Here is a 24,521-nt window from a genome sequence, read left to right on the forward strand (position 1 = left end):
ATCTTTCAGTCAACTAACATCAGCTGTAATAAACACAATCCAACTTCTGTCATCACACTGACACGTACAATATCATGTGTAAAACTGTGAACTTTCTAATTTGGTCGAGGTGATTGATTTTTGTGAAGTAAACCTAAAACGAACCAGGTGGGCTGAGTAAAGTTTCTGAAAGTTTCCTCTGTAGCCTGACCACAGCATGAAGAAGTTCTGAACTGAAAACAGCTGCTACAAATAACTGTAAGTTACTTATTTTGTATGTTTAATATTATTTACAATAATTTATAGAATTACAGTAATAATAAATAGTCATTAAAAGGGAAATATGCCTGCAGTTCTAAATAATAAAATAGTAGCCTATGTAGTACAAGCTCCCTTACTAAACTAAATACATTTTTAATTTTAAGAGTCTCAGTGTTCCATACTACTGCCATAAAAGTACTGGCACAAATAAAACAAATTAGGGTTTAAAACTGAGGTTAGACATGCATTACCCAGTAAAAACAGAATATACAGAACACTGACTTACATTATCCTCTGTTTAAACGTGTTTGATCAATCCTTCATACACACGGTTAGTTAGATACAAATGTTTAACATTTGATTTCATGCTTGATTAAGCATTACTATTCTGCTTTAACTTAAGTAAACTGCACCAAAAGAGCAGGAGAAAATGTCTGCACAGTTTTGGGTTTGGTGCTACCTTATACACTAAGTGCAAGGCCGGAATTCACCCTTGACAGGAAGCCACATCACAAATGCAAAAGTTTTACTTCCCATTTTCATTTATTTACAAGCAGCCAATCCAGCTTAGGAGACAAAAACACAAGAGCACGAGGAAAACATACAAAACTCCACACAGACTGATTTTTTAATGTATCCTGGTGTTAGTACATTAATAGTTAGACGTGAGCACTCAATAACTCACTTGTGTTCATATTCTGGAAACGTCTGTATTATTGTAGAGCTCATAGATATGATTTAAACACTGACCTCGACCTTTACTCATAACTTGGCAAATGTTGATCAATTTTTAAATTATTTTTACATGAACATTGACTTCAACTTGCACTTGCAATATTTTTAAAATTTGTTCATGAATTTACATTTTATTATTAACAAGTAAAGTTGTCATATTATTAATAAAATATTGTTTCACAAGGTATTGTAGATAAACTATAATCAATGTGTTACAAATGTAATTCTGAATGTAACAGAGAAAGGATCTTGAAAATTGATCAACATTTGCTAAAGTTATGAACAAAGGTACAGAGGTCAGTTTTCGACTTGCATTTGTTAACCTGTTTTAAAAACTAAACAAAAATTAAAAGTTTTAATTAAAACAATACTTGTATGTATTTGTTTGCAGCCTGAACGAGCTGCTTGTAGATTCATTCAAATGCAAAATAAGTCATACTTAAGTTTAATTTAATAACTGTTAAAAGACCAGAATATGGAATTGTAACAGCAACAGGAAATTAAAATATATAAGTTTTAAACAAAATCAAACATATTTTACTTCTAGATATAACAAATAATCTAACATTTATTAAAACTGTTCATGTATGTATTTTATTCAAAGTATTGTATTATTTATTACCAAGGTAGCCTGAACAGGGCTGATACTGTATGTGTTATTAGTTTAAAATCAGTAATAATTATAAATCAGTAGTTGTTGTCAGGTGAAGCTCTGTAATTAAACATGTTCACCAAGAGCTCTGATAAATGTATGTTTTTTACAGGTAACACACAGCACACTTAATTTTGAACCCAAAAAATACATACTGCACCTTTAAAACAATCTTCCAAAATTAAATTCTTATGTATTGTAGTATTATTAAAATGAAATAAAATACACAAAAAATACTTATTCTATAGTATATTTCACAAATTGCAAATTAATTTTGTCACTGTTTGTTAAATTTAAGATTTTTTGAAGGATTACATGTTAAAATTGCTGTACCTAATTGATTTAGAAAAACAGGTAATACATTTTTATCTGATATCTCTGATTTTCAATTGCAAAAAAAAAAAAAAGAAAAGAATACATTTTACAGTACACTTCTTTTCTGTAAAAAATATATGTGGTTTCTAGATAAAACTGGGTTCTTTCTGAACTGTCCCCCTGCAGCCAGGGTTTTTTTCTGAGTGGAGTTTGCATGTTCTCCCTTTGTTCATGTGGCTTTCCTCCGGGTGTTCCGGTTTCTATATATAACTTTAGATTTTAAAAAAATAGATAGATAGGTAGATTCATTAAAAATTTGCTATTTTTTTTATTTAAACACTGGCACTAGTTTTACTTGAATGTTTAATCTGTTGGTCAGGACCTAAGAAACAAAATGAACTGATCTGTAAGGTTACACATGGACTTGAAATTTAAAACTGAACTTTTTCAATTTGAGAGTCACAATTCTATAATTTAGTAAACTGGTAAAAAAAAACAGGTAGCCCATGTTTAGACCTGTCAGACTTATAAAACTGCAATTATTTATTGTCTTTTCTGTGGACGTCATGTTAATCTTATGTTTATTGATTATAGTAAGTGAATAAAAATGAATGAGATGTGATGATCTGCAATAGACTGCAGATTTGTTCTTGGTATGCCTTTGGTGCACCGTGACCCTGATTACAAATTAAATACAAGTACCTGACAGCTTGCAGTTAGATTTATTATAATCAGTAATAATAATAATAATAGTGATGATGATGATGATGATAATAACATTAATAAGCAGGCTACTTTAAGGATTTTTTAAAATGTAATTTATTGTTAGTGCTTCGGTTTCCTCCCACAAGTCTAAAGACATGCGGTCAGACGTATTGGTGCTACTAAAATTGCCCTGTGTGTGTGTGTTTGCCCAGTGATGGACTGGCAACATGTCCTGCCTTTTGCCCAAATGAAGCAGACCCACCATGACCCTGACCAGGATAAAGCTGCAACAAAACAGACAATGAATGAATTACAATGAAGTTGCACATGCATGAAACCGAAGATGATCTTCTCTCACAGACACTTTTATCATTTTTTGCATCAGCAAGTCAGTCAACTCATTCTCATAAACATTTTTATTCATGAATATAGATAGATAGATAGATAGATAGATAGATAGATAGATAGACAGACAGACAGACACAGACAGACAGTACAATTAAAATACATTTTTTGCTATATGTCTTTGTTCCTTTACAGTATTACAAATAAAAGTATTTAGACGTTTCTAATGTGTTATTCAAAATTCAGAGCAGGTATTTAAATATCACCCAGAATTAAACCCATTTGTACTGTTTGCTGTTTTCCCTACATTATAAAGCTTTGTCTTGTATGTAATACTCACAATTTATTTATTCCAGCTTTGCCTGTTTTAAACAGTCTGAAAACATTTTAATGGACTCATAAGTGTTTTTCTGTTGTCTGACCAAAGTCAAACTGGTAAACACGTCTGACCGCAGTCTCAGACTGCTGCTTATATAAAACTGGCTATTTAAAACTACACTGATTTTTTATTTTAATTGTATAATAATTTTAGTGTATTGTGGTTTGCCTAATTGTCAGTCAGTTTAGATGATATTTAAATTGTTCACAGCAAAATATTGCTTAATTAAAAATGGAATATTTATACTGATATTATATTTATATAATAATATTTTAAGGATGAATTACTTTATTGTTATTAATATATAAATACATGATACTAAAATGTTAAGAATGTAAACATTATGTAAAATAATTAAAGGGGTTAAGCTATAAATGGTACTTCAGGCATCTATAGACCTACAATTCTTCTGATCTGCTTTTAAATAAAAATATGATTTTGGACCTGCTGTCATACATATAATCCCTGTCATACACATAAACAAACCCCTTAAAAACAAGAGGCAAAAGCATTAAATTTACAGAAATACATTTATATAATATAAGATTTGCTGTTGTTAATAGTAAAATAGTAAGAAAACATTCTCAGAAATATAATAAATATCTTAAACACAGAAGTGAGGAAAAAATGACCAAAAAGACTTGAATTATTTTAGGAGTAATAAGACGTTACTTTACTAATGTACAATAATAGTGAAACAAGTTGTATTCACAATAACTGTTTTATAGAGTTTAGTATATAATCACATATAGTCTCTCTGATCATGATTTTGTACAGTACTTTAATCACTATTATATAAATCTGTTCACTTTAAGCTGTATGTAGCTTGTGTCAATGTACAAAAGAGCTAAAACTTACATTTTAAAATGTTCACATTATGATTTTAAAAAGGTGAAAAAAGTTGTAAAGTATATGCTGTCACTACTTTTAATTTAATGCTTAATCTGATGGTCAGGACAGAGAGAAACAGAAATACCTGATTTGTAAGGCTACAGAGTAAGAGTAAGAGTAAAATTCTTAATCACAGTATATTACTTTAAATCACAATAGCAGAAATCACAATTCTATTATTTAAAAAACTGGCACTGAATAGGCCGGCCATGTTTAGACCTGATTTATAAAATGTAATTATTTGTTTTTCTTGTGCGTCTCAAGCTAATCTTACATTTATTTATTATAGTGAATAAAATTAAATAAATGAGCTTGTAATGATCTGCAATAGATTAGAAGATAAAATAAAATAGAAAATAAAATTTCTAGGTACGCCTTTGACACACTGTGACCCTAATTTATTATTCATAGCAAAAATAGTAATAAAAAACAACAATAGTAGTAGTAATAATAATAATAATAATAAAAATAAACTTAGGCTTGTTTAAGGATTTTCTGAATGTAATTCATTTTTGGTTCAGGTAATTTCATTTGAAATGAACTCTGAGGTAGACCTAAATAATGATAAAATAATTTTATAAAGTATTTCAGTAATGTCGTATGTACAGGTTCAGTAGTACTGAGGTCTTAAGTTTACGTACACATGAGGGTGATGGCTGTTATGGGATTTTAATTTCAGCAGCTGATCTTTTCTGTGTTTGAAGGATTGAAACACGTCTTTGTCATAAAAATAAACTTTCACAAATTGAAGTTCTTTTAAAAGTTTAAAGTGTTTTTAATCTGCTGGGTTAAAATATACATACAGCCAATTTATTCATTTAGTAGTGTAGAAAGTGGTATAATGACATTTAACTTTGTGTCAGGCTTTTCTCTTCTCTATAACATATAGTATAAAGCCGACCCGTCTCTGTCCTTGCTGATGTGAAGGTTGCTTGATTGTTAACAGTCTCACCCTTGATCCAGCAGCTTCTAACACATGACAAGCTTGTTTGGTGGTTCTTGGATTATATCTGACCATTTAGAACAATTTTCTCTTAGCATTAAAGGTGAAAGTTTGGGTTTTGTTTCTGACAACCTTGGGTAAAGACCACTGTTCCATGTACATTTTAATACATGCAGTCAAACAAACCATGGGCACAGAAAAGTCAGTGACTAAGGAGGCCATACCAAAAGGTAAATAACATTATAGAACGTTTATACATTGTTAAATTAAAAGTTAGTGTATTTATATCTTTCACCCAGCAGATTTAAGAAAATCTAAAACAAACTTTTATTATACAAACGTAGGAACAACACATAAGTGTATAACATAACATATATGTGTATGTACATGTTTGACCTAGACAGGAATGTTACCTGTAAACAAGGTAATAGAAGTTTACCAGTCATACTCATTATGGATGCTCTCATGAGGAGGAACAAAAAAACCAATCAAATTTGGTCTGGTGCTTCGCAGCAATACTGAGCACAATGTGGAAATGAAGCCTGGACAGGGTGGCAGTCCAGCACAGATCGACTCAGGTGTAATTTAGAGCTGCCAATCCACCCTATTTTTAAAAAAGTAGAAGGGAACCTGAGTACCTGGTGGCAACCCACCGTAAAACAGAAAAGAACACGCAAAACTCTAAACTAAAACAGAGTTTATCTAAATTATTTGATCATTTAAAATAGAAGTCATATTTTGGAAAACTGAAATGCAACCAAGTAAATGTATTAATTGTTTTGTACTGTACTGTAGATGATACGAAAAAGTGTCATTTGGAGTAGAAAATGAATAACAGTAAGATAATTTGTATTAGTGATTAGCAATAAAAATTACAATATGATTGAAATACTGTACGTAAAGTATATTTATATATATGTAACAACTGCATACATATTCTTATTATTCAACTTTTTGTATGACTTTTATATGTTTTCCCAAAAGTTAAGCCAACCGAATTGTATAATTTCTTAGAATTACTATTTTTGTTAATATTACGGCGCTCTGGTGGTGCAGCTGTAAAATATGCTAGCCCACTACTGCTAAGATTCTATATTTATAACATATAGTAATGGTATTGTATCTTATCAATGAGAAGATTATAATGTATGATATATTGTAATATCAGGTAGCTCGATGGCACAGCTGCTAGTTTGGGTGCAGCACAGCAATAGAGGTCCTGGAGACCTGGGTTTGAGCCTCTCCTTTGCCCCCTGTTTATAGAGTGTTTCCTTTTTTCTCTCCAGCGTACTCGTCCTTTTACTATTGCCCCTGAGCAAGGCAGGAATACCCTGGACAAGGGCGTCAATCCATGGCAGGGCTTCGGGCATTACTCTCTCTCAGACATAGCCAGTTATTTATATGTAGAAGCCCAGCTGGTCGATAGCACAGCTGTGATTTGAACCCGGATAGCGTAATAGACTGCAGTGCCAAAACATCTGAAAAGTTCCAAGTGTGAATTTAAATGTTTTATTGTTGAGCATCTGCCAACAAACATAAATTACTACAAAATGTGTTGATATATTTTTTCTTTGATATATTTTTGGTCATATTTCAGCTCTGAAACAGCCTGAATGCTTCAATCATCTTTTTTATTCTGACCTTGCTATCATAATTTGGTCCAAACATGTGACAGTTCTTCCTGCAATATAGAACGATAAATTATGCAATTATTTTTATTTGAAAATAAATTCGTCAAACATTTTTTTATTATTTTTTATATTGGTAGAGTACGAGGCTAATCTACACTTTGTAGGCTATACTGGTCACTTAACTGTTGCGGTATTGGCTGCTGGTGAGCCAATTCCCGCCCCTTAGGCCGCATGCATTCTGATTGACAGTTTGTGCATCCAATCACAGTGCGATAAAGTCACGCCAATACGGAAACAAAACGGTCTAAAATCCGTTGGTCTTGTGTCAAATACATCAGCATTGTATACTAGGGCACCAAATAGGGCACAAGTAATATTCGTGTGTACAGTTTGTAGGGCACCTATGTAGGGGTATGGGTGGTATTTTGTATTCAGCCAGCGTTAATCTGACAGCGTGTAGACTAGACGCTGTAGCGCTAAGCTGTTATTAGACTGACGTTTTTTGAAAGCAGGAGTTTGTTAGAGAACCAGAAAAGTTTCTTTTGTTATTATGGATGTTGTAAATATTTTAGAGAAGCTGAAGGTGCCTTTATTTTGGGTAGGTGTTGTGACGGTGGTATGGGTGTCAGTGTGCGTCCTGTATCGACTGCTGCTCGGCCTCCGGGTGTGGATCTGTGGGAACGGGAACCTCGTCACAGCCTCCAAACTCGGGAAATGGGCAGGTTAGTACATCAGGATACACTAAAAGTCTATGGACACTTGACCATAGGTTTGGTATTAAAATAGAGTAAAAGCTATAAATAACCCCTACTTTTGAAAAGACTTCTCACCAGACTTTGAAGTATGTCTGTGGGAATTTGTGCCCATTTAGTCAAAAGAGCATTTGCCTTTGGCATTGGCGATATTCCAGTTTATTCCAAAGCTGGTAATTGGGACTGAGGTCTGGTCTTTATGCTGAACTATTGCTGCAAAGTGTAAAGCGTATTATTTCTTATAAATAATAGATATTTTTTTGCACCTGTTAGCAACTGTTGTGGCTGAAACACATGTATTCAATGATTAGAACGACTGTCCCAATACTTTTGTCCATACGCTGTATTTACAGTTCACTCATGCACACAGTAAACTTCTTACAGTTCAAATGGAAAGTTTACATACTTGTATGTCTGATTGTAATGCATGTGAAATGTATTCTTATGTTTATTGTATTTTTTAAATAATGTGCTGGTCTACATTAGACTTCTGCTTTACTGGAACATGGGTGGGACTGTCCACAGCCAAGCAAGTTCAAGCGGTCAACTGAAATTATCTAAACTTAGGACATGAAGCTTGCTTGACAGTGGACGGTGTTTTAGGGGTTTCTGGATTACAGCTGACCATCTGGTCCTTTTTTGGCATAATGGGACAGTTTGGATTTCCTTCTCGTCATTGGTAGAAGGTGTATGTGTTATGGGTAAAGTTAAACTACATCTCTTTATGTGGGTGCACAAAAGTCAGCTGCTCTAGTCAATAAGAATTACAGTACTAATGAGGAATTAGAAGGCCATGGCACAAAATGAATATACGTAAGTTGTTGTATGTATATTTTTCACAGCATCTATTATAAACAATTCCTGTAACAATGTTTAATCCTAAATGTTTATAATCAGTCGTTCAGGAAGTCTTCATGCTCAGGAGTAGTTGATAACATTTAAAAAACTTTCAAATCTAGGTTTGATAAGAATGGCATGATGTGAGCTGGATCACCCCATGTCGTCCTCCAACCACAGTTGAGTAATTGTCTTATGTGGCAGTCCAAAGGTCCTCCCAGTCCTGCATGGTTAGTGTAATCATGATTTGACAGTTAATCAAACTGTTGACACTGTATTTATATTTATGTATATATATTTTCCTGTAGTCTGTAATTTGCAAAAGTTTTTTTTCTCTAACCGAAATGTTAGGAATTACTACGACCCAGTGACATCAGATTTATTTACATTTACCAGGTGACAGGTTTAAATAAGACAGTTTTCCTTTTGGTTCGGTATTCTGTTTTAATAGAGCCGTTCATTCCTCACTGAATATATTAAACTGAAAAATATGAAACATTTAAGAATTAAAAAATGAATAAAACTGAATTTTAAAAACAGTAAAGAATTTGGCAAACATTATCATTTACAGATTGTGTTTACTGCATTTACCTAGTTTAAAATAAGAGTTATGTTTAATGTGAAGGCCAGTACATTAAATTTGTCATTTAAATCATACAAAAAAAGTTGTCCACCAAAATAAAAGTAAAAGTTTAAAAATACAAATTGCTGAGCAAATGCTTACATTTATGTGCGGGTGTGATTTATTTACATTTAAAATGTTGCAATTAATTATTTAATTGTCTTTTTTGTTTAATTAAAGCCATATGTATTGTGCATATTGTGTAGAATATTTTATGAGGAATAGTCATTTATTAACATGAAGAATAACTAAAATAATAATTGTAATTGCAGACATTGTGCAGTTTCCACTCCTGAGCAGGTTTCAGGTGATGAATGTGTTTGCAGATTGTTCATTTGCTTTCTCCACTGAATAATAATTTACAGTTCAAACAGATAGTTACAAACCACAACTAACTTTACATTGTAAAACATTTTATTTATAACTGTAATAAATAACAACACAATGATTTCATTAGGATGATGAAATATGATTATTAATTAGGATAATTTCTAATTCATTAGGATGATGAAATATGATTATTAATTTTGGGTTTGGGTTTGGGACCTGCACAAAGCACACTGACAAGTGCATCTATTAACGGTTAGTCCACTCCCCCCTTGTAGCAACAGTTTGGGGAAGGTCTTTTTCACATTCAGAATAAATATACACCTCGCTTTGTGCACTGTTCAGGCACAAACACATGGTTTGACATGTTTGGTGTGGAAAAAATTCACGGGGCCTGCACAGAGCCGTGATCCCAACCCCCCTTGCGCTGTCGAACACATCTGGGATGTTTCGGGACCCTGATTGTGAGTTAGGCCTTCTCATCCAACTTCAGTGCCTGACCTCACAAATGCCTGTTTTTAAGGAATGGGCACAGTTCCACAAATTTGCTTCACAGAGGAGTGGAGGCTGTTGTGGCCACCAAGAGGGATCAACTCCATATTAATGCCTATTTTTAAGTACAATATCCATATATATATAGGGCTGTAATCCTGTGTTGTACATTACAGGCTGTTTATTTCTAGCTGACTTCACTCCTGTTTGCTCAGTACGATTTAGCTTCAGGAGCTCGGCCTCGTTCTATTTTTAAGCCGCGTGTTCTATACATAGGGAGCGGCGAGTGCACATTTACACTGTATGAGAATCGACGTGCGTGCACTAGGTTCACTCACACTCCAAAGAACAAACAGCTTTTATTAGCTCCTGTCTAACAGTTTCCTCATGCGTGAACACCACTTTCTGTCTGCGTTTTCACTTTTTTGTGAATGAAGGCGATCGGAACGGCGGGCTGTAATTGGTCGGGCGAAGAAGCGACGCCATTGGCCACGTGTTCTCTCGTGTGTTCCCGTCTCTCGTGATGTGCACCCTCGGTTCCACGTGCCCTGGCTTTCAGTTTTAGTGTCTCGGTCGTACAGTTCGGCCGAGCTGCTTCATTCACCAAATCTTATATTAGTCGTGAAACAATGTGCTCGTCCCCTGCAGGGTCCTGCATGTACAAACGAACTATTTATACACTCACACACACACTTGCACATCAATACACAGACACTTTGTCTTAGTTCAGTCCCACCATAACAATGCACTATTTATTAATAGGAAAAGAACCAACTTACATTCCTCATCAGTGTTGTGGTTGGTCTGTTATTCTGGAATGACTGGCCACAATGCAGTAACACACCCCCATCCTGACAGGTGGCACAGTGGCTCAGTCCATCCATCCATCCATCCATCCATTCATCCATTCAAATATATATTTAACTGTTTAATTTTTTTGCAGTCTGCAGCTCCTTTCTCGTTTGATAGTAAATAATTACAGGTCTTGTAATAAGCGCGTTTTTAATTTGCATTTCATTTTTAATCTGTTAAAAAGTTCCACGGCAGCTTCTTATGAATGCTTCATTAACAAATATTTATGAATTGCTGCAGTGTTGCTGCACTGTACGCTTGGGCACAGGAGACGTCCACATAGATTCCCCGAACCCCCCCTCCTCTCCTCCCCTCCTTTTCTGAAAACACTTCGCCTCGGGGGAAAACTTGAATGCATCGCGGGCTATTTTTAGAGCAGCCGGTTTGAACCCCCTCCCTTTGAAGAGCACGGCTGATGCCGGGCGAACAGAGACGCTGACAGAGGCACGTGGCATACCATGCTATTTAAAGCAGAGCGGTAGTGCGAGCGGGGGCCCAGGGGACCCTTTAAAGCATCGTCTGCCGTGTCCAATGAAGAGGCCTCATCGTTGCGTAACAGCCGAGGATGGCACCACCCTTGGTTAAAGTTTTTGAGGTACTTGAAGAAGGAGAGTGTTGCATTGGGGGGGGGGGGGGGGGGGGGGGGGGATGAAATTCATGTGGATGGTGCATGTAGCGTGTTTCTGAAGTGACCACAGGCCAGTTTTAAAATTGTGCAGGGATAAGGAGCGTGAACACACATTCATTCAGTGCTGCGTTTCTTACTGAATGGTGTTGTCCGAAAACACTAGGGTGGCACGCTGGCACGGATTACTGCAACGAGGTGTCGATTTAAAAACGATGCCCGGGATGCAGGTTTCGTGTCTGTACGTGAGGGAGACGCGCGGCCGGCGCGTGATGCCAGCGGATTCTGAGCCTCGTCGGTATTCAAGCGCTGCATCCATTCCAGACGAGGCTGCAGTGCCTGCCTGGTATTTTTAATCTGCTGTTCTTTTTTTAGCTCTCGGTCTATTTTGCAGCAGCCGCAGCAGCAGCAGCGAGAGCTGAGAGGGGGCGCACTCGCTCCTCACAGCCCTTCACAAATCACGCTCGACTCCACTCTCATCACATCACCGCTTTCCCTTCTGATTATAGCCACTATAGAGGAGACAAAGAAAGAAACATGAAATCTGCTGTTAGATTTTTATAAACACATCTGGTCTGTCTGAAACCCCAGCAGTCTCTCACTCCAGAGAAGAAGGCATGTCTAAATTCTAAAATCCCTTAAAATGCTCCTGCTGAGTTGCCTTATTTGAAAGTGATATTTTAAAGTATTTTAAGGGCCTTTCTCAAGGGCCCAACAGTGGTAACCTGGCAGTGGTGAGACTTGAACCAGCGATATTTCGATTACTAGTCCTGCACCTTAATCAATAGGCAACAACTGACTCATCTAAGGGTCGAAACCCAGGGTTTGAAAAAAAAAAACCTATTCTACGCTACAACCATCTCTTGTGCGGGTGCCTCGAACAGCCAGCAGAGGTCGCAGTTGCATCAGCAGCAAGCAACCCGTACAAACGGCCCGCCCTCAGACACAGCCTGCGTATCAAGCCACTGAGCCACTCGAGCACCAAACCCAAACCATTTTTCATTATTCATTTCCAGCAGATTTAGTGACGCGGTCTCTGTCACGTGAATATTCAGCACAACAGACCTTGTGCAGACATGATGCACCACTGACCACACCCACTTTAGAAAAAAAACCTAATCGTGACCTGTTCAGAACAACAGCAAAGCTTTTTATTCATGCGGTATTTTTAAACATTCTCACATGATTACGTAACGGAAACGTAGCTGAAAATAAGCGCAGAATAAAAGATAATTCCCTGGCCTCTAACTGTCACCGCACTCGCTCTTTGCCTTTCACTCTTTCTTTCTATTTTTAGCCGCCCCCCAGCGTCAGTCCTCGCCTGCCCCGCCCTAGCTCTTTCTTGTTGTTTGTCATCCCCCTTTCACTCCCCTCCCTCTCCCACTCTCGCTCTATTTTTCCTCTCTCCTCCGACTCTCCAGTCGATGGCTCACGTGAATCTTTAATCAGCGCTCTGCCTACTCTGACACCAGCCACGGCAAGGTCAAGGAGCCCCGACGTGACGCCTGTGCCCCGGACGCCCGGGCGACGGGTGCGGCTCGTCACGAATCATGGTGTTTCTGCTCTTTTTAATAATACAACGTTGCTCCAGGCTGTCTCGTTGCATGCCTCCTTTCTTGCTATTTTTTTTTTTTACTAAGAGGTGAGCTGAGAGTGGGGGCGCTGGAGCAAATGGCTTAAAATAGGCACTGTTGTCTTGGTAAAGCAAGGACGGCCGAGCGAGCGCGGCCCAGGAGCACGCTCAGCATCCTGTGCTTCTTCTTTCGCTCTCCTAGACAAAGTTATCATTAGATTAGGAAACGTTTAGATTCCAAACTTGCTTCCTTTGCTAGATCTTTCATTATGGACGTGTGGCTTGTGCATGTTCATATTTTATGGTGCATTCAGGACATGGATTAATGATCAGGTCACCCTATACCCTTCACCACACCCTACACCACCCCTCATTTAGCATTTGCCCTATTGGTATAATATTCTATGTTCTTGTGTATTTTTTTGCAACAAATTTTAATAAATACATTTTAATATTCCTAGTTTAGATTTTTTAAATGTTATATGGATTCGTGATGCACTTAATAAATATGAGCAGCTCATTACAACGTAGATTGTAAATTAGCTTGATAATAAAAAATAACTGTGACACACCAGGACATTGAAACGTCTCTACATTCCATTATAAATGTTCTAGACAGGAATACTGTTGGAAAAAGTCTTTATAGATGTACAATATCAGTTAAATCAGTCTTATTTTTATTTTAATAACAGGTCTGTCTCATTTGTCTGTTGAAGTAATGGATTGACATAATGGATTAATGTTCCTAACTTTTCTTTCCTTTTCCTTTTTTTCCCTTTTCAATAGTCGTAACCGGAGCCACGGATGGAATCGGGAAAGCCTATGCAGAGGAGGTAAGGGTTTTTTTCTTCCTCCCTTTACAGAAATCACAGTGAGTCATCGGTAAAGAGGGAGATCAGAAAAGCGAAGACTCGACTCAGAAACGCGCTCCTCTCTCAGTGTACAGCGTCCTCGCCTTCCGCACCAGCGCTCGCAGGAAGCCCTCGCCTCCCTCTTCCATGACTGACCGTATAGTGGCTTGAAATTGCTGACATGTTGTGCTGCACAGAACGCTTCAGCACGAGTGTTTTTTAGTGATTCATTCTCTAGTGGAATGATTCATGTCATGCAAAATACTGTAAAAGCACAAAAGCTTTATGGACGGTTATAAATATGCGCTGGGTTATAGGTGTGTTCAGATTTGCGCCCTCGATCTAAATTGGGCTGCAGATTTTGATTAAACGTTTGTCATCACACCTAACTTTAAGGTTATATTTAGGGCCCTATTAAATTCACAGGCAAATCTGCTTCATTTCACGCACCTCGTGTTTTTGTACTGGTAACCAGTGAGTAGTGGCCAGTACAAACAAGATTCCATCTGTTTTTTTGTGGAGCCTAGCAGCTGTACATTAAACCAGTTGCAGTCTGAATCGCAGTGAGTATAAAGATTGTATTTTTTTTTCAGCTTGCCCGGCGAGGTTTTGCCATCGTTCTCATCAGTCGCACTCAGGAGAAGCTGGACGAGGTGTCCAAATCTATCGGTACGTGTTCTTACATTTGCAGTTTAAGGTTTATAGGCTTTGAAAATGTACAAGCCAAATACAATTGCTAAAATGACGATGCTAAAATAGCATGGATGTTATTGTTTATTTAACATAATCTAATCAATCCAGAAGTCAAGAATTGGTCTTTGTTTTTCTCTCCGATTGATCTTTAATAAGCCCTTTATACCACGACAAAGTGAAACATGGATAGATCACTATGGAAGTATCAAAGAGTGTTTATTTCTTTTATTAGTTCTTTTATATTTTGCCAAACAAACATAGTAACATATAATATAGTAATTTTTTACACAGTGGTGCAACAGTAAATCATGCTAGCCCACTATCGCTGGGATCCAGGGCTGGCCAGGCGTCTACATACAGAGATGATTGGCTATCTCTAACATGGTGGAGGTTCACAGATGTTTTGGGGTTGCTTTACTGCTTCTGGCACCGAATACCTTTACTGTGTGCATGGCATGAAAGTTTGTCACTAGGTGGTGAACCACGACCCACGATCAATCCTTGCTTGCTAAGACTAAGCCTTTGGTGGAAGCTCCTTTTATACTCTGCTAGTTGTGGAACATTCCAGAACAGAGTTACATGTATATCTTATTTTATATGATATTTGTATATTTACACAGTTAATATTAGGTTTGTCAGTAAAACACGGCACATTTTGTCTTTGTGTACGTGAGTGTGTGTGTGTGAGAGAGAGAGAAAGTCTGAATCGTGATCGGGGTGGTGGTGGTAGTGGGGGGGGGGTTTGGGTAGGGCGGTATGGAGGGGGGGTTTAGCGGCGCTCCTGTGTGTGAGGCAGCGAGTGTCTCCCTCTACTGAATGAGTGCCGATGTTAATGAACTGAGCTATTTTTGGAGCCGCGCTGAAAGCCAGGCTCTGTGCCAGCCGAGTTGCCTGGCTGCTGCAACACACAGAGGGATGATCGCAGATGGAGGTGCATCCTGGGATACGTCACGGAGGGGCCGGCGGAGAAAACAGACAGGGATTTTTTTTTCTTTGCCCAGCTGTAGCAGAGACAGACGTAAATGTTTGCATTACTTTCGTATATCAGTTTTATTTTACACGCACTACGTTTTAATGATGGTTTAAATGCATCAATAGTAATTGATAACAGGGTAGAAAGAGATTGTTTTATATGATGCAATAAAGTAGGAGGGTGGGTTGGCATGGCACGTGTACCACGTGTGATGCACAGATGTGCTACGTTACGGAGGCAGAAATGACGTCTTGTGATAACTTGCCTCTGTGATCATTTAAGATGTAATCATGAGCAATAATTCCCACTTTTTTTGCCCATTGATTACCCCTCATAGACTGTCATCTTGCACACTGTGTATTTTGCACATCTCCGTACAACCGATTTACTCAGTCATGCATAAACCATATTGAAATTGGACTGCACATTGCCATCATTTATTAAATTTATTTTTGTAATTCATACTTCAGTTGTTCTGGTTCATCATTTGTGAATATCCAGATGTTATGTAAATACTGTTTCTTCTTCTTTTATCTTTTCTGGAGAGCATCACACTAAGTTTCGTTGTACGCAAGTATAATGGCATTAAAGGTTCTTCTCTTAATTTTTTTAGAACATGACTGAGAACCCTAGATTTGCACCTCTGCTTGAATCCAGTGGCATCACACTCACACTTTTAACCATTCTAGCAGCTAGGGAGCATTGTGCATGGTGATCTTATGCATTTGTATGCAATTATTTTCTTATGCATGTAGAGTGTGACACTGCTGAAGTGTAGTGATGTGATGGTAAACTCTCACAGCATCTGTTTGGTGGGTTGGATCTACCGGAGCCGGTCACTTGGAATTCGTCACTGTATTACATCATGCCTAATTTGCATGTTGTAAATGTTGCTGTTGCTCTGTCTATGTCGTGTACATTTTTGTTCCTGTTTCTGTGTTGTGCTTTAATGTAGGTAATAAATAGACGTCGGTCTTTCACTTTTCCCCAATTTCTTTCTCTTCTCTTTTTTGCTTTGCCTCTGATCTTTCATTCACTGTTCATTCTAACTTTTTCACTCTAGTTCTAGTTTTATTTCTTTCTACCTTTCTTGTCCTCTTAGTTTTTCCCACCCTCGCTTTGTTTTTTTTTTTACTGTATTTCGACCTTTATATCTCTTATTTTGTTTGGTATCTGTATTTTCTTTCTGTTTTACTCTAATACTTATAGATACGTGTGCTTAAGCATGTGTAGACATTCCTGAATTCATTACTACACGAGTGAAAAGGTTACGAGGTTCCAGTATAAGATTAATTTGTATATTCCACCTAAAAAAAGTATATTAAATGTGGTTTAATAACACATACACACTTACAAGTTAAATCATCACCATCAGGGTGCAGGTGGCAGCTCTTGTCTGTTGCCTTCAAACTAAACGAGTTAATGCCGGGCACATGCAGTGAATAATGCGACCTTGGTGCTGCTATCAGAGCAAATAAGTCCAGAGATCCTTCGAGACCTTTCCTCAGACAGGGTTGCCAAATGCAGATGCAACAGAATTGTGCTACTTTTGCACTTCTGTCCTGCTCAGAGGATAAACTGCCACGTGTACGTTGCTTAATGCGTACGTCATGCAAATCTGCAGTGCCTGCAGCCACACTAGACATTAGATCCAGAAACTTATAAATAGATCTAAACTGTAATATTACATTCAGCTCCTGCTTTTCATTTGTTTCTGTTATCTATTAGTATTTACACTCACTGACCAGTTTATAAGAAACACCATATTAATACAGGGGCAGGACCCCACTTTGCTTTTAGAACTAATTACATTATTAAGGTGTTGGAAAGGTTTTGCTTTATGTAATTGCTGCAGATTTGTCAAGATTCCACAGACCAGTCGAAACTGCCCATTTTGGTGAGCTCGCTGTACCCTTAGATTTCTGGGGTAGCACCATCACCTCACAGCAAGAAGGTCCTGGGTTTGATTCCCAGGTGGAGCAATCCAGGTCCTTTCTGTGTGGAGTTTGCATGTTCTCCCCATGTCTGCGTGGGTTTGCAAGTGAGATGAATTGGAGATACACTTTAATTGATGAATTTTGTGTAAGCAGTAACTACCTGATCTGTCATGAATGTAACCAAAGTGTGTAAAACGTGTTAAAATCCTAATAGAATAAAAAATAAATGTCAGTGCTTTATGCTCACCACAATTGCAGAAAGTGGTTATTTAAAATTCATTATTAACCTTTATGATTGTTTAAGCTCCATGTAATTATTTAGGCTCAACATTAAGTGAAGGTATTTTAAATGCAGTGGCTATTTACTTTGTTGTCCATGCAGTGTGGCTTTGTTCTTCTGCTTCAGTGATTCTTTCTACTGATGTCACTGATGTTGCATTGCTCTCATTTCCTAATGGTCTCTTGACTTCTAGAAATGTTTTACGTTTTTTAAAATAATTTCTCTTGTTGGTCTTTCAGGGAGCAGGTACGGCGTGGAGACCAAAACCATCTCTGTAGATTTCGGATCTTTGGACATCTATTCCAAGATTGAATCTGGACTGGCTGGTCTTGAAATCGGGATCCTGGGTATGTTATGTTCATCTTTACATCTGCAATAATGAATCAGTAGGAAGCTCAGTTTGGGTGTTTCTGTTCCTTGTGGTGTCATTTCGGACAAATTGTTCTAGGTATGGACTAAGTATAAAATAAATATATATAATATATAAACCTATGGCATGAATACAGTAGGAGATTCCGTTTGTTGAAGTCTGAACATTTCTGAGTGTTTGCTGCCTCCTGCTGGCTGCTGGACGCATCTGATGAGCTGTTTCTGTTACAGGAATTCTCTTAGTAAAAAAAAACCTGTTGTGTATGGTTCAATCAGATGTTTTTAAAGCTGGTAATAATTCTGGTAATGAAAAATAAAAGATTTTAGTCAGAAATGCTTAACGACGTATTTTTTGGAAATTTCTTCTAGATTTGCAGCTTAAAAAGGAATTAATTATTTAGCTTAATTATTTTCAGGGCCCAAAAGAAGTTTCACATGTTTTGTACATTTAACAAAATGACGTTTGTTATAAAATAATATTAAATACAGTATTTTGTTGAAAAACATGGTGGAATGAGTGGAATAAATGCACACACGTTAAAGACATGGACAAAGGAAATCAGGTTGTTTTATTTATAATGCGCCTGCATTTATTTTTCTTACAGTTAATAATGTCGGAGTGTCTTATTCTCACCCCGAGTTCTTCCTGGACGTCCCAGATCTTGATCATGTGAGTAGCGTTGTTTACTTTAATGTAACTGTTCCGTTATAATTGATTTTATGTTTTGCTGTGTTCGTTCCTGAATCAACACAGTCGTGTCTCTTTGTTTCAGTTCGTCAACAGTATGGTCAACATCAACATCACCTCTGTGTGTCAGGTCAGTAGAACGTATTTTTACTATTGAACGTGGTGTTAAGAACAGGTCATCCAAAAATAAAATGTGCACAGTTGTCCCTTCTCTCTCTATCTATTTATATCTATATCTATGTATTATAACTAAAGCCAGTTTTAAATCTCTATGACCTTAAAAAGTTGCTGTGCTTAAAAAAAGTAATTAAATTTAGATGACTGTATTAATGACTTGTGTTGATTAATATACACTGAGGTGAAACAACTACTCAACCACTTTTGTTCTATCCACTTACATTTCGCGAGCATCATAAAATTGTGCTGCTAGTTTACAGACAGTACTAAAGCGTTCCCCGTAATCAGTGAAAACATTAATGCAAAGAACGCTCTGGCACATTTAGGCTGATATTTTAATGACATTTGTAAAGGAAACTTAATCTTGACAGTTTAACGCAAATCTTTTTAGGATGGCACCTACTTACATGGAACCAAAGCAAGACTGGTTTCTCAAAGTCCTTATCAACTGAGCTTAATATAGAAACAAAGACTTGTTTAGAAGAGTTATCTTCCTGGTCTGATAGACACTGTTAGAACACAGATTTTATTCCACAGTCTCTGCTGCCACCTTTGGACCAAATGTAACATTTTTGTACAATCTCAGCCATCACTTCTAGTTTATTGTGGTGTCTATCACACTTGCACTTGATTTGCAGGTTTCATATATGTAGTGATTTTAAACATGCCTTGTTAGTTCTGTTGTTTTCTGCAATTAATATAATTCTTAATATAATTCTTAATATAATTCTTAATATAATTCTTGTCACCCCCCCCCCCCCCTCCTTTGTACTTCAGATGACTCGCCTCGTTCTGCCCAGGATGACTGAGAGGTGAGTAGTTACATTATTTAAATCTGCTTATCTAGAGGACTCGTTTTAATCTGGTATTTAGAAAGAAGTTATATAGCATAAGGACCAAATACAGTGTCAGTGCATTAGTGACCACAAGAGGGCGCCATAGCTCCACGAAAACATTCTAGCTCATTACTGCTGAGACCCGGGGTTTAAATATCAGCTGTGCTATCAGAAGGTCGGGCTTCTACACAGACATGATCGGCAATGTCTGAGAAGGATGGGGGGGGGTTGTTGGGGAGGGCGGTTTCGTAAAGCCTTGCCATTGGCCAGCCGGTCTTAAACACAAGTCAAATAAGTAGAGATGCATCAGGAAGGGCATTCAGGCAGGTTTGCAGACCAGAAAAATTCAAACAATCAAAAATGATTTTTTTTTCATTGCTGCATTTTGCTTTTTCTTTTAGATCTAAAGGAGTCATTTTAAACCTCGCTTCTGCTAGTGGCATGAACCCGTTACCACTCCTCACCCTCTACTCTTCATCCAAGGCAAGTTCACTCACACTTTTATTTCCTTAATAACCCTGGATCCGGTTTCCTCCCACAAGTCCAAGGACATGCAGTCAGGCTAACTGGAGATACTAAAATCACCCTTAATATGAATGAATGGCCATTTTCAATTACATTTAACCTGGTGGCCTGAGTCACAAATGTCACATGACTCACCAGCCTAGAAGTGCCAATTAACTGATGACGCCAAGTGACTAAGAAAACGGCAGCTTTATTTAAACTGTAAACACCCGAGCAGCCGAAGCCTTCTGGGTTTATGGTGGGTCAGAGGTGCTTCAGAGAGTCACCTGCAACAAACTTTACTCTCCATGGTTTCAACACTCGTTTTAAAGTCAGAAAGCATGATGCCAAGTTTATTCTTACCAGAAGCCTTTAGTCTGGAAACTCCGTTTGGGTAAATTCTCTTAAGTAAATGTAATTTTGACTACGGCTTAAGACTTTTGTTGTTAAAATATGCATTATACAGTTGATCTTTATTTATGAAAATAAAAAAGTGCATTTTATTTTATTAATTTCTGAAATTAACATTATTTTTTAAATTTCCATATTTACGGGTAACCACCACATACCTGAATTACCTGTTTTTACTCTGATGCCCTTCAACCTTCCTTATTTAACGCTGTTTAGTGACCAACAATAAATGGAATTGCTTTTCACCAGGCATTTGTGGACTTCTTCTCTCGTGGGCTTGATGCTGAATACAGAAGCAAGGGTGTCATCATCCAGGTACAAGACTTTTCTACAGATTCAAGTGTTCAGTCAAAACAAGAGTATAAAAATAATTATTTTAACTACATAATTAATATTTTCTAGAGTGTGCTACCCTTCTATGTGACCACCAAGATGAGTAACATCAAGCGCGCCTCTCTAAATATTCCCACCCCTGAGCGCTACGTGTCGGCGCAGCTGAGCACTGTGGGTCTTCAGAGCCGAACTAACGGCTACCTGCCTCACGCCGTCCTGGTGAGAACTTGTCCTGACCTTTACCAGTTTATACAGTGTTTGCTGGCGGGTGGAACCACGTTAAGCTGCTGTTCACAAGCCTAGAATGAACAGATCGATAGTGTGTGTGTGTGTGTGTGTGTGTGTGTGTGTGTGTGTGTGTGTGTGTGTGTGTGTGTGTGTGTGTGCTTGTTCTGTTAGAAAGTGGATTAAACTGGACGTTTTTTCATGTTGGCGATCAAATCCAGTGATCTAGCACTAATGTAGAATTACTGTAGAATTTAAATTGGGGATCCCACTAATGGTTTGGCCAGATGACTCTGAATTCATTCCAAATTTACCTACTGGCAATCATAATGGGACATTGCAATCCTCATGATTGGTTACTGTTACTGGCCAGCATGTCATGCCATATACAGTGCACACAGTTGTGAGATGAATTGGAACTTCAGTTCTAAGCCTAGCCTTATTTAATTTATTAATTAGGCTTAAATTGCCACAGACACACTCCAAAATGCCACATATTACATGAGTAATGACCACAGACTGTAAGTTTGTAGATGGATCTACTGGGTCTCGGTACCAGTTTAGGCAGCACACCTGAGTGTCACACTGACAGAGGGGAACCAGATTTGTGTTTTGGGTTTTTAAACAGCTACAGTACATTTCTGCTCCACTCCTGATGCATTTTATCGTGTTTTATTATTGTTGCAGGGCTGGGCTATGACCTCTCTGCTTCCTGCACGACTGCTCGACATGTACGTCATGAAAATGGGTCTGTCTCAGCGCACCCGGTACCTGAAGAAACAGAAACGGGGTTGATGAGGTCAGGAAAAAAAACAAGGGGCATGATGGAAGAACTGCAGAGAGGAAGAGATGAACTGACCAACCACCAATTCTAGAACAATTTGTTCCTCGTCTCTGTTTAACGTCTGTAGCGATTTCGGCTACTCTGCTCCTGTTGAACGGTTTATTTGGGATCGTTTGGATCTGTGTTTACCGCAGCCCCAGAGCGATCGTCCAAACATTTCAGTCTCGTCGCTAACCAAAATTGGGAAACATTTCTAAATAAATTAGCTAATAAAAGAGGTTCAGTTCAAGTAGCTTAATGTTGAAGTCCATTTTACTGTCAGTACAGCTTTAATTCACATTCACACCAGCGGAGCAGTGTGAAATTCCCTGCTCTCGGAAACACGAAGCTTATTCTGGGATTAAATTACTATGACAGTGCTGATCCCCCCCTTTATTTTTTTTTCTCTAACGGATTTCTCTCTGAAATCCTGGAGGGCTTCAGCACACTAGACTGTTGAGTTAGGTGTTTATGTCCAACCTGATTTGACTTCAGAATTAGCTGGTGAGGTGAGTTAGGTGTAGCGGGGCTGGAAAATCAGAGAGAGTGAAATTACTGTCGGCCACCTGGGTGTTTCATGCATCTCGTATCTGAATTGTATCCTCATAATAAATTGAGTAAATTGATATAGACTTGCTTGTATCATGCAGCCCGACATACAAACAACACTTACTGCTTCTTGTTTTTAGATTTTCTGTACTAAACGTGCTGTGGCATTTAATATCTTGCTTTCGTGACCACGTCTTAACACAAGGAATCGACCACATGCATTTTAATGTAATATTTTGAACTAAATTTACACAAGCAAACATATCTAATCCATACCAGCCTATAGGCGATTACAAATGCGATGCCGTCTGTGTTCCAACAAGGCTAGGAGGCAGAGAACATACTAAATGCAAGTATGTAAATGCAAACCCATTGCATTCCAGAGCAGAAAGATGCACATAGACCTAGCGTGTGAGTGTGTTTATCCCCGGACTGTCATGGCAGAGCAGTTTAATGAAAAATGTACTCTTGAGTCAGAGCAAAGACAGTATTAATATATATATTAATGACACTTTGTTAGCTTCATGACAAGCGTTCGTATTATGTTATTGGCTTAACCTTGTGAAAATTGTGTAAAAATCTTCAAAAAACATAATTGTATTAAATTGTATTATTGGTACTTTATTGATCTTATTCAGATTAATTCCTGATACTTGATGCATAGTACATCCAGGTGTTAAATAAGCCCTAGATTTTGAGCCCAAGATTCCAGGACTGACCTCAGTGTCTCCCCCTACTGTCTCCACTTTGCTCCAGTATTGATCAGTATTGATTTTTTTTATGGATGTTATTACATCTTTTAACACTCTTTCATTCCTGTTTATTATGTGGCTTTTCTGACTGACAGTATTCCAAAGCACTTAATTGTTTCCCTATTTCCTGAGAGAGTCCACCGCCGGCGGGTGGAAAGAAGCAGCCGAGGACTGCACGCGTCTCGGAGGGGGCGGGTGCTAGTCTGCGGCTTGCCTTGCCAGCACAGAGGAATTGAATTGGCAAAGGGGAAAAAGGAATAGTGTTGCACAGTTGGTCAGTTATGCTTGCCGTTTTACCCTAAACAGTCCCGCATTATAGTCGGTGTTATTTCATTAGTAATATTCTGTGTTGCTGGGTTGTTGTGTGCGTGTGTGTGTTATTATTATTTTAATTTTTAGATCAGCAAATTGTCCCGTTTGTGGTGTGAATTGAACTTACTGGCCTGACAGCAATAAATGGAATGCTTTCTTATATTGGTTCGAGTTTCGTGCTTATCAAGCTGATTTAAATGACATTTAAGTGATGTAATCAGATTTCATTGTATGTTGAGTGTTTAAATGTTTATAAAATTACTTTTTAGTGAATGTAATGTGTACATGAACTTCTTATGGGACAATTGTCATGCGATTATTTCTGCAACCTTCTTTTCTGTGACTGAAAGATTAAAACACATATTACTACCAGTATGTTTATTGTGGGTCTCTGTAAAATATGTGATCAAACTTAAGGGGAAAAAGTTTAAATATACATACAGCAAATTAATATTTAGTTTATGTCTATCAACTCATAGCTCTAGGCTTTGATTAGCTGCTTTTAATAACCATTAACAAGCGTCTGGCACAGTGGGCGCTCGGGTGGCGCAGCGGTAATTCATTAGTTCAGACTTCTGCATTTCTGGGATTCAGACGCCTGTGCACTTTTCTCACAGAGCATCAGCCTAGCAGCAGATAGTGAGTCCCACAGTATGCATGATGTTTTATTTTTTAGATAACCGTGTGGGGTGGTGGGGCCAAATGTTCTATTTCATGGGGGTCAAAGTCTCTTCAGTGTTGCTGACATGACATGACATGTACAGTGTATCACAAAAGTGAGTACACCCCTCACATTTCTGCAGATATTTAAGTATATCTTTTCATGGGACAACACTGACAAAATGACACTTTGACACAATGAAAAGTAGTCTGTGTGCAGCTTATATAACAG

The 24,521-nt window shown here is 37.8% G+C and overlaps 1 protein-coding gene across 2 annotated transcripts; it reads left to right on the forward strand.

The window, feature by feature from the left end:
* The first annotated feature begins 176 nt into the window (after positions 1 to 176).
* hsd17b12b (hydroxysteroid (17-beta) dehydrogenase 12b) lies at positions 177 to 24,001 on the forward strand. 2 transcript variants are annotated; one of them, XM_062989772.1, is made up of 13 exons: positions 177 to 237; positions 2,860 to 3,035; positions 7,439 to 7,558; positions 13,703 to 13,749; positions 14,361 to 14,436; positions 17,890 to 17,997; positions 18,625 to 18,689; positions 18,793 to 18,837; positions 19,662 to 19,696; positions 20,122 to 20,203; positions 20,885 to 20,950; positions 21,038 to 21,187; positions 21,881 to 24,001. In XM_062989772.1, the coding sequence occupies exons 2-13, from the start codon at positions 2,963 to 2,965 to the stop codon at positions 21,986 to 21,988; spliced, it is 975 nt and encodes a 324-aa protein (XP_062845842.1). In that variant the 5' UTR covers positions 177 to 237; positions 2,860 to 2,962; the 3' UTR covers positions 21,989 to 24,001. The 2 variants fall into 2 exon arrangements, with proteins under 2 accessions (XP_062845842.1, XP_062845843.1); XM_062989773.1 differs by lacking the exon at positions 177 to 237 and having other exon boundaries at positions 2,831 to 3,035.
* The last annotated feature ends 520 nt before the right edge of the window (positions 24,002 to 24,521 follow it).

The sequence above is a fragment of the Trichomycterus rosablanca genome, chromosome 27 (genome assembly GCF_030014385.1).
Source record: "Trichomycterus rosablanca isolate fTriRos1 chromosome 27, fTriRos1.hap1, whole genome shotgun sequence".
In the NCBI taxonomy this organism is placed as follows: domain Eukaryota; kingdom Metazoa; phylum Chordata; class Actinopteri; order Siluriformes; family Trichomycteridae; genus Trichomycterus; species Trichomycterus rosablanca.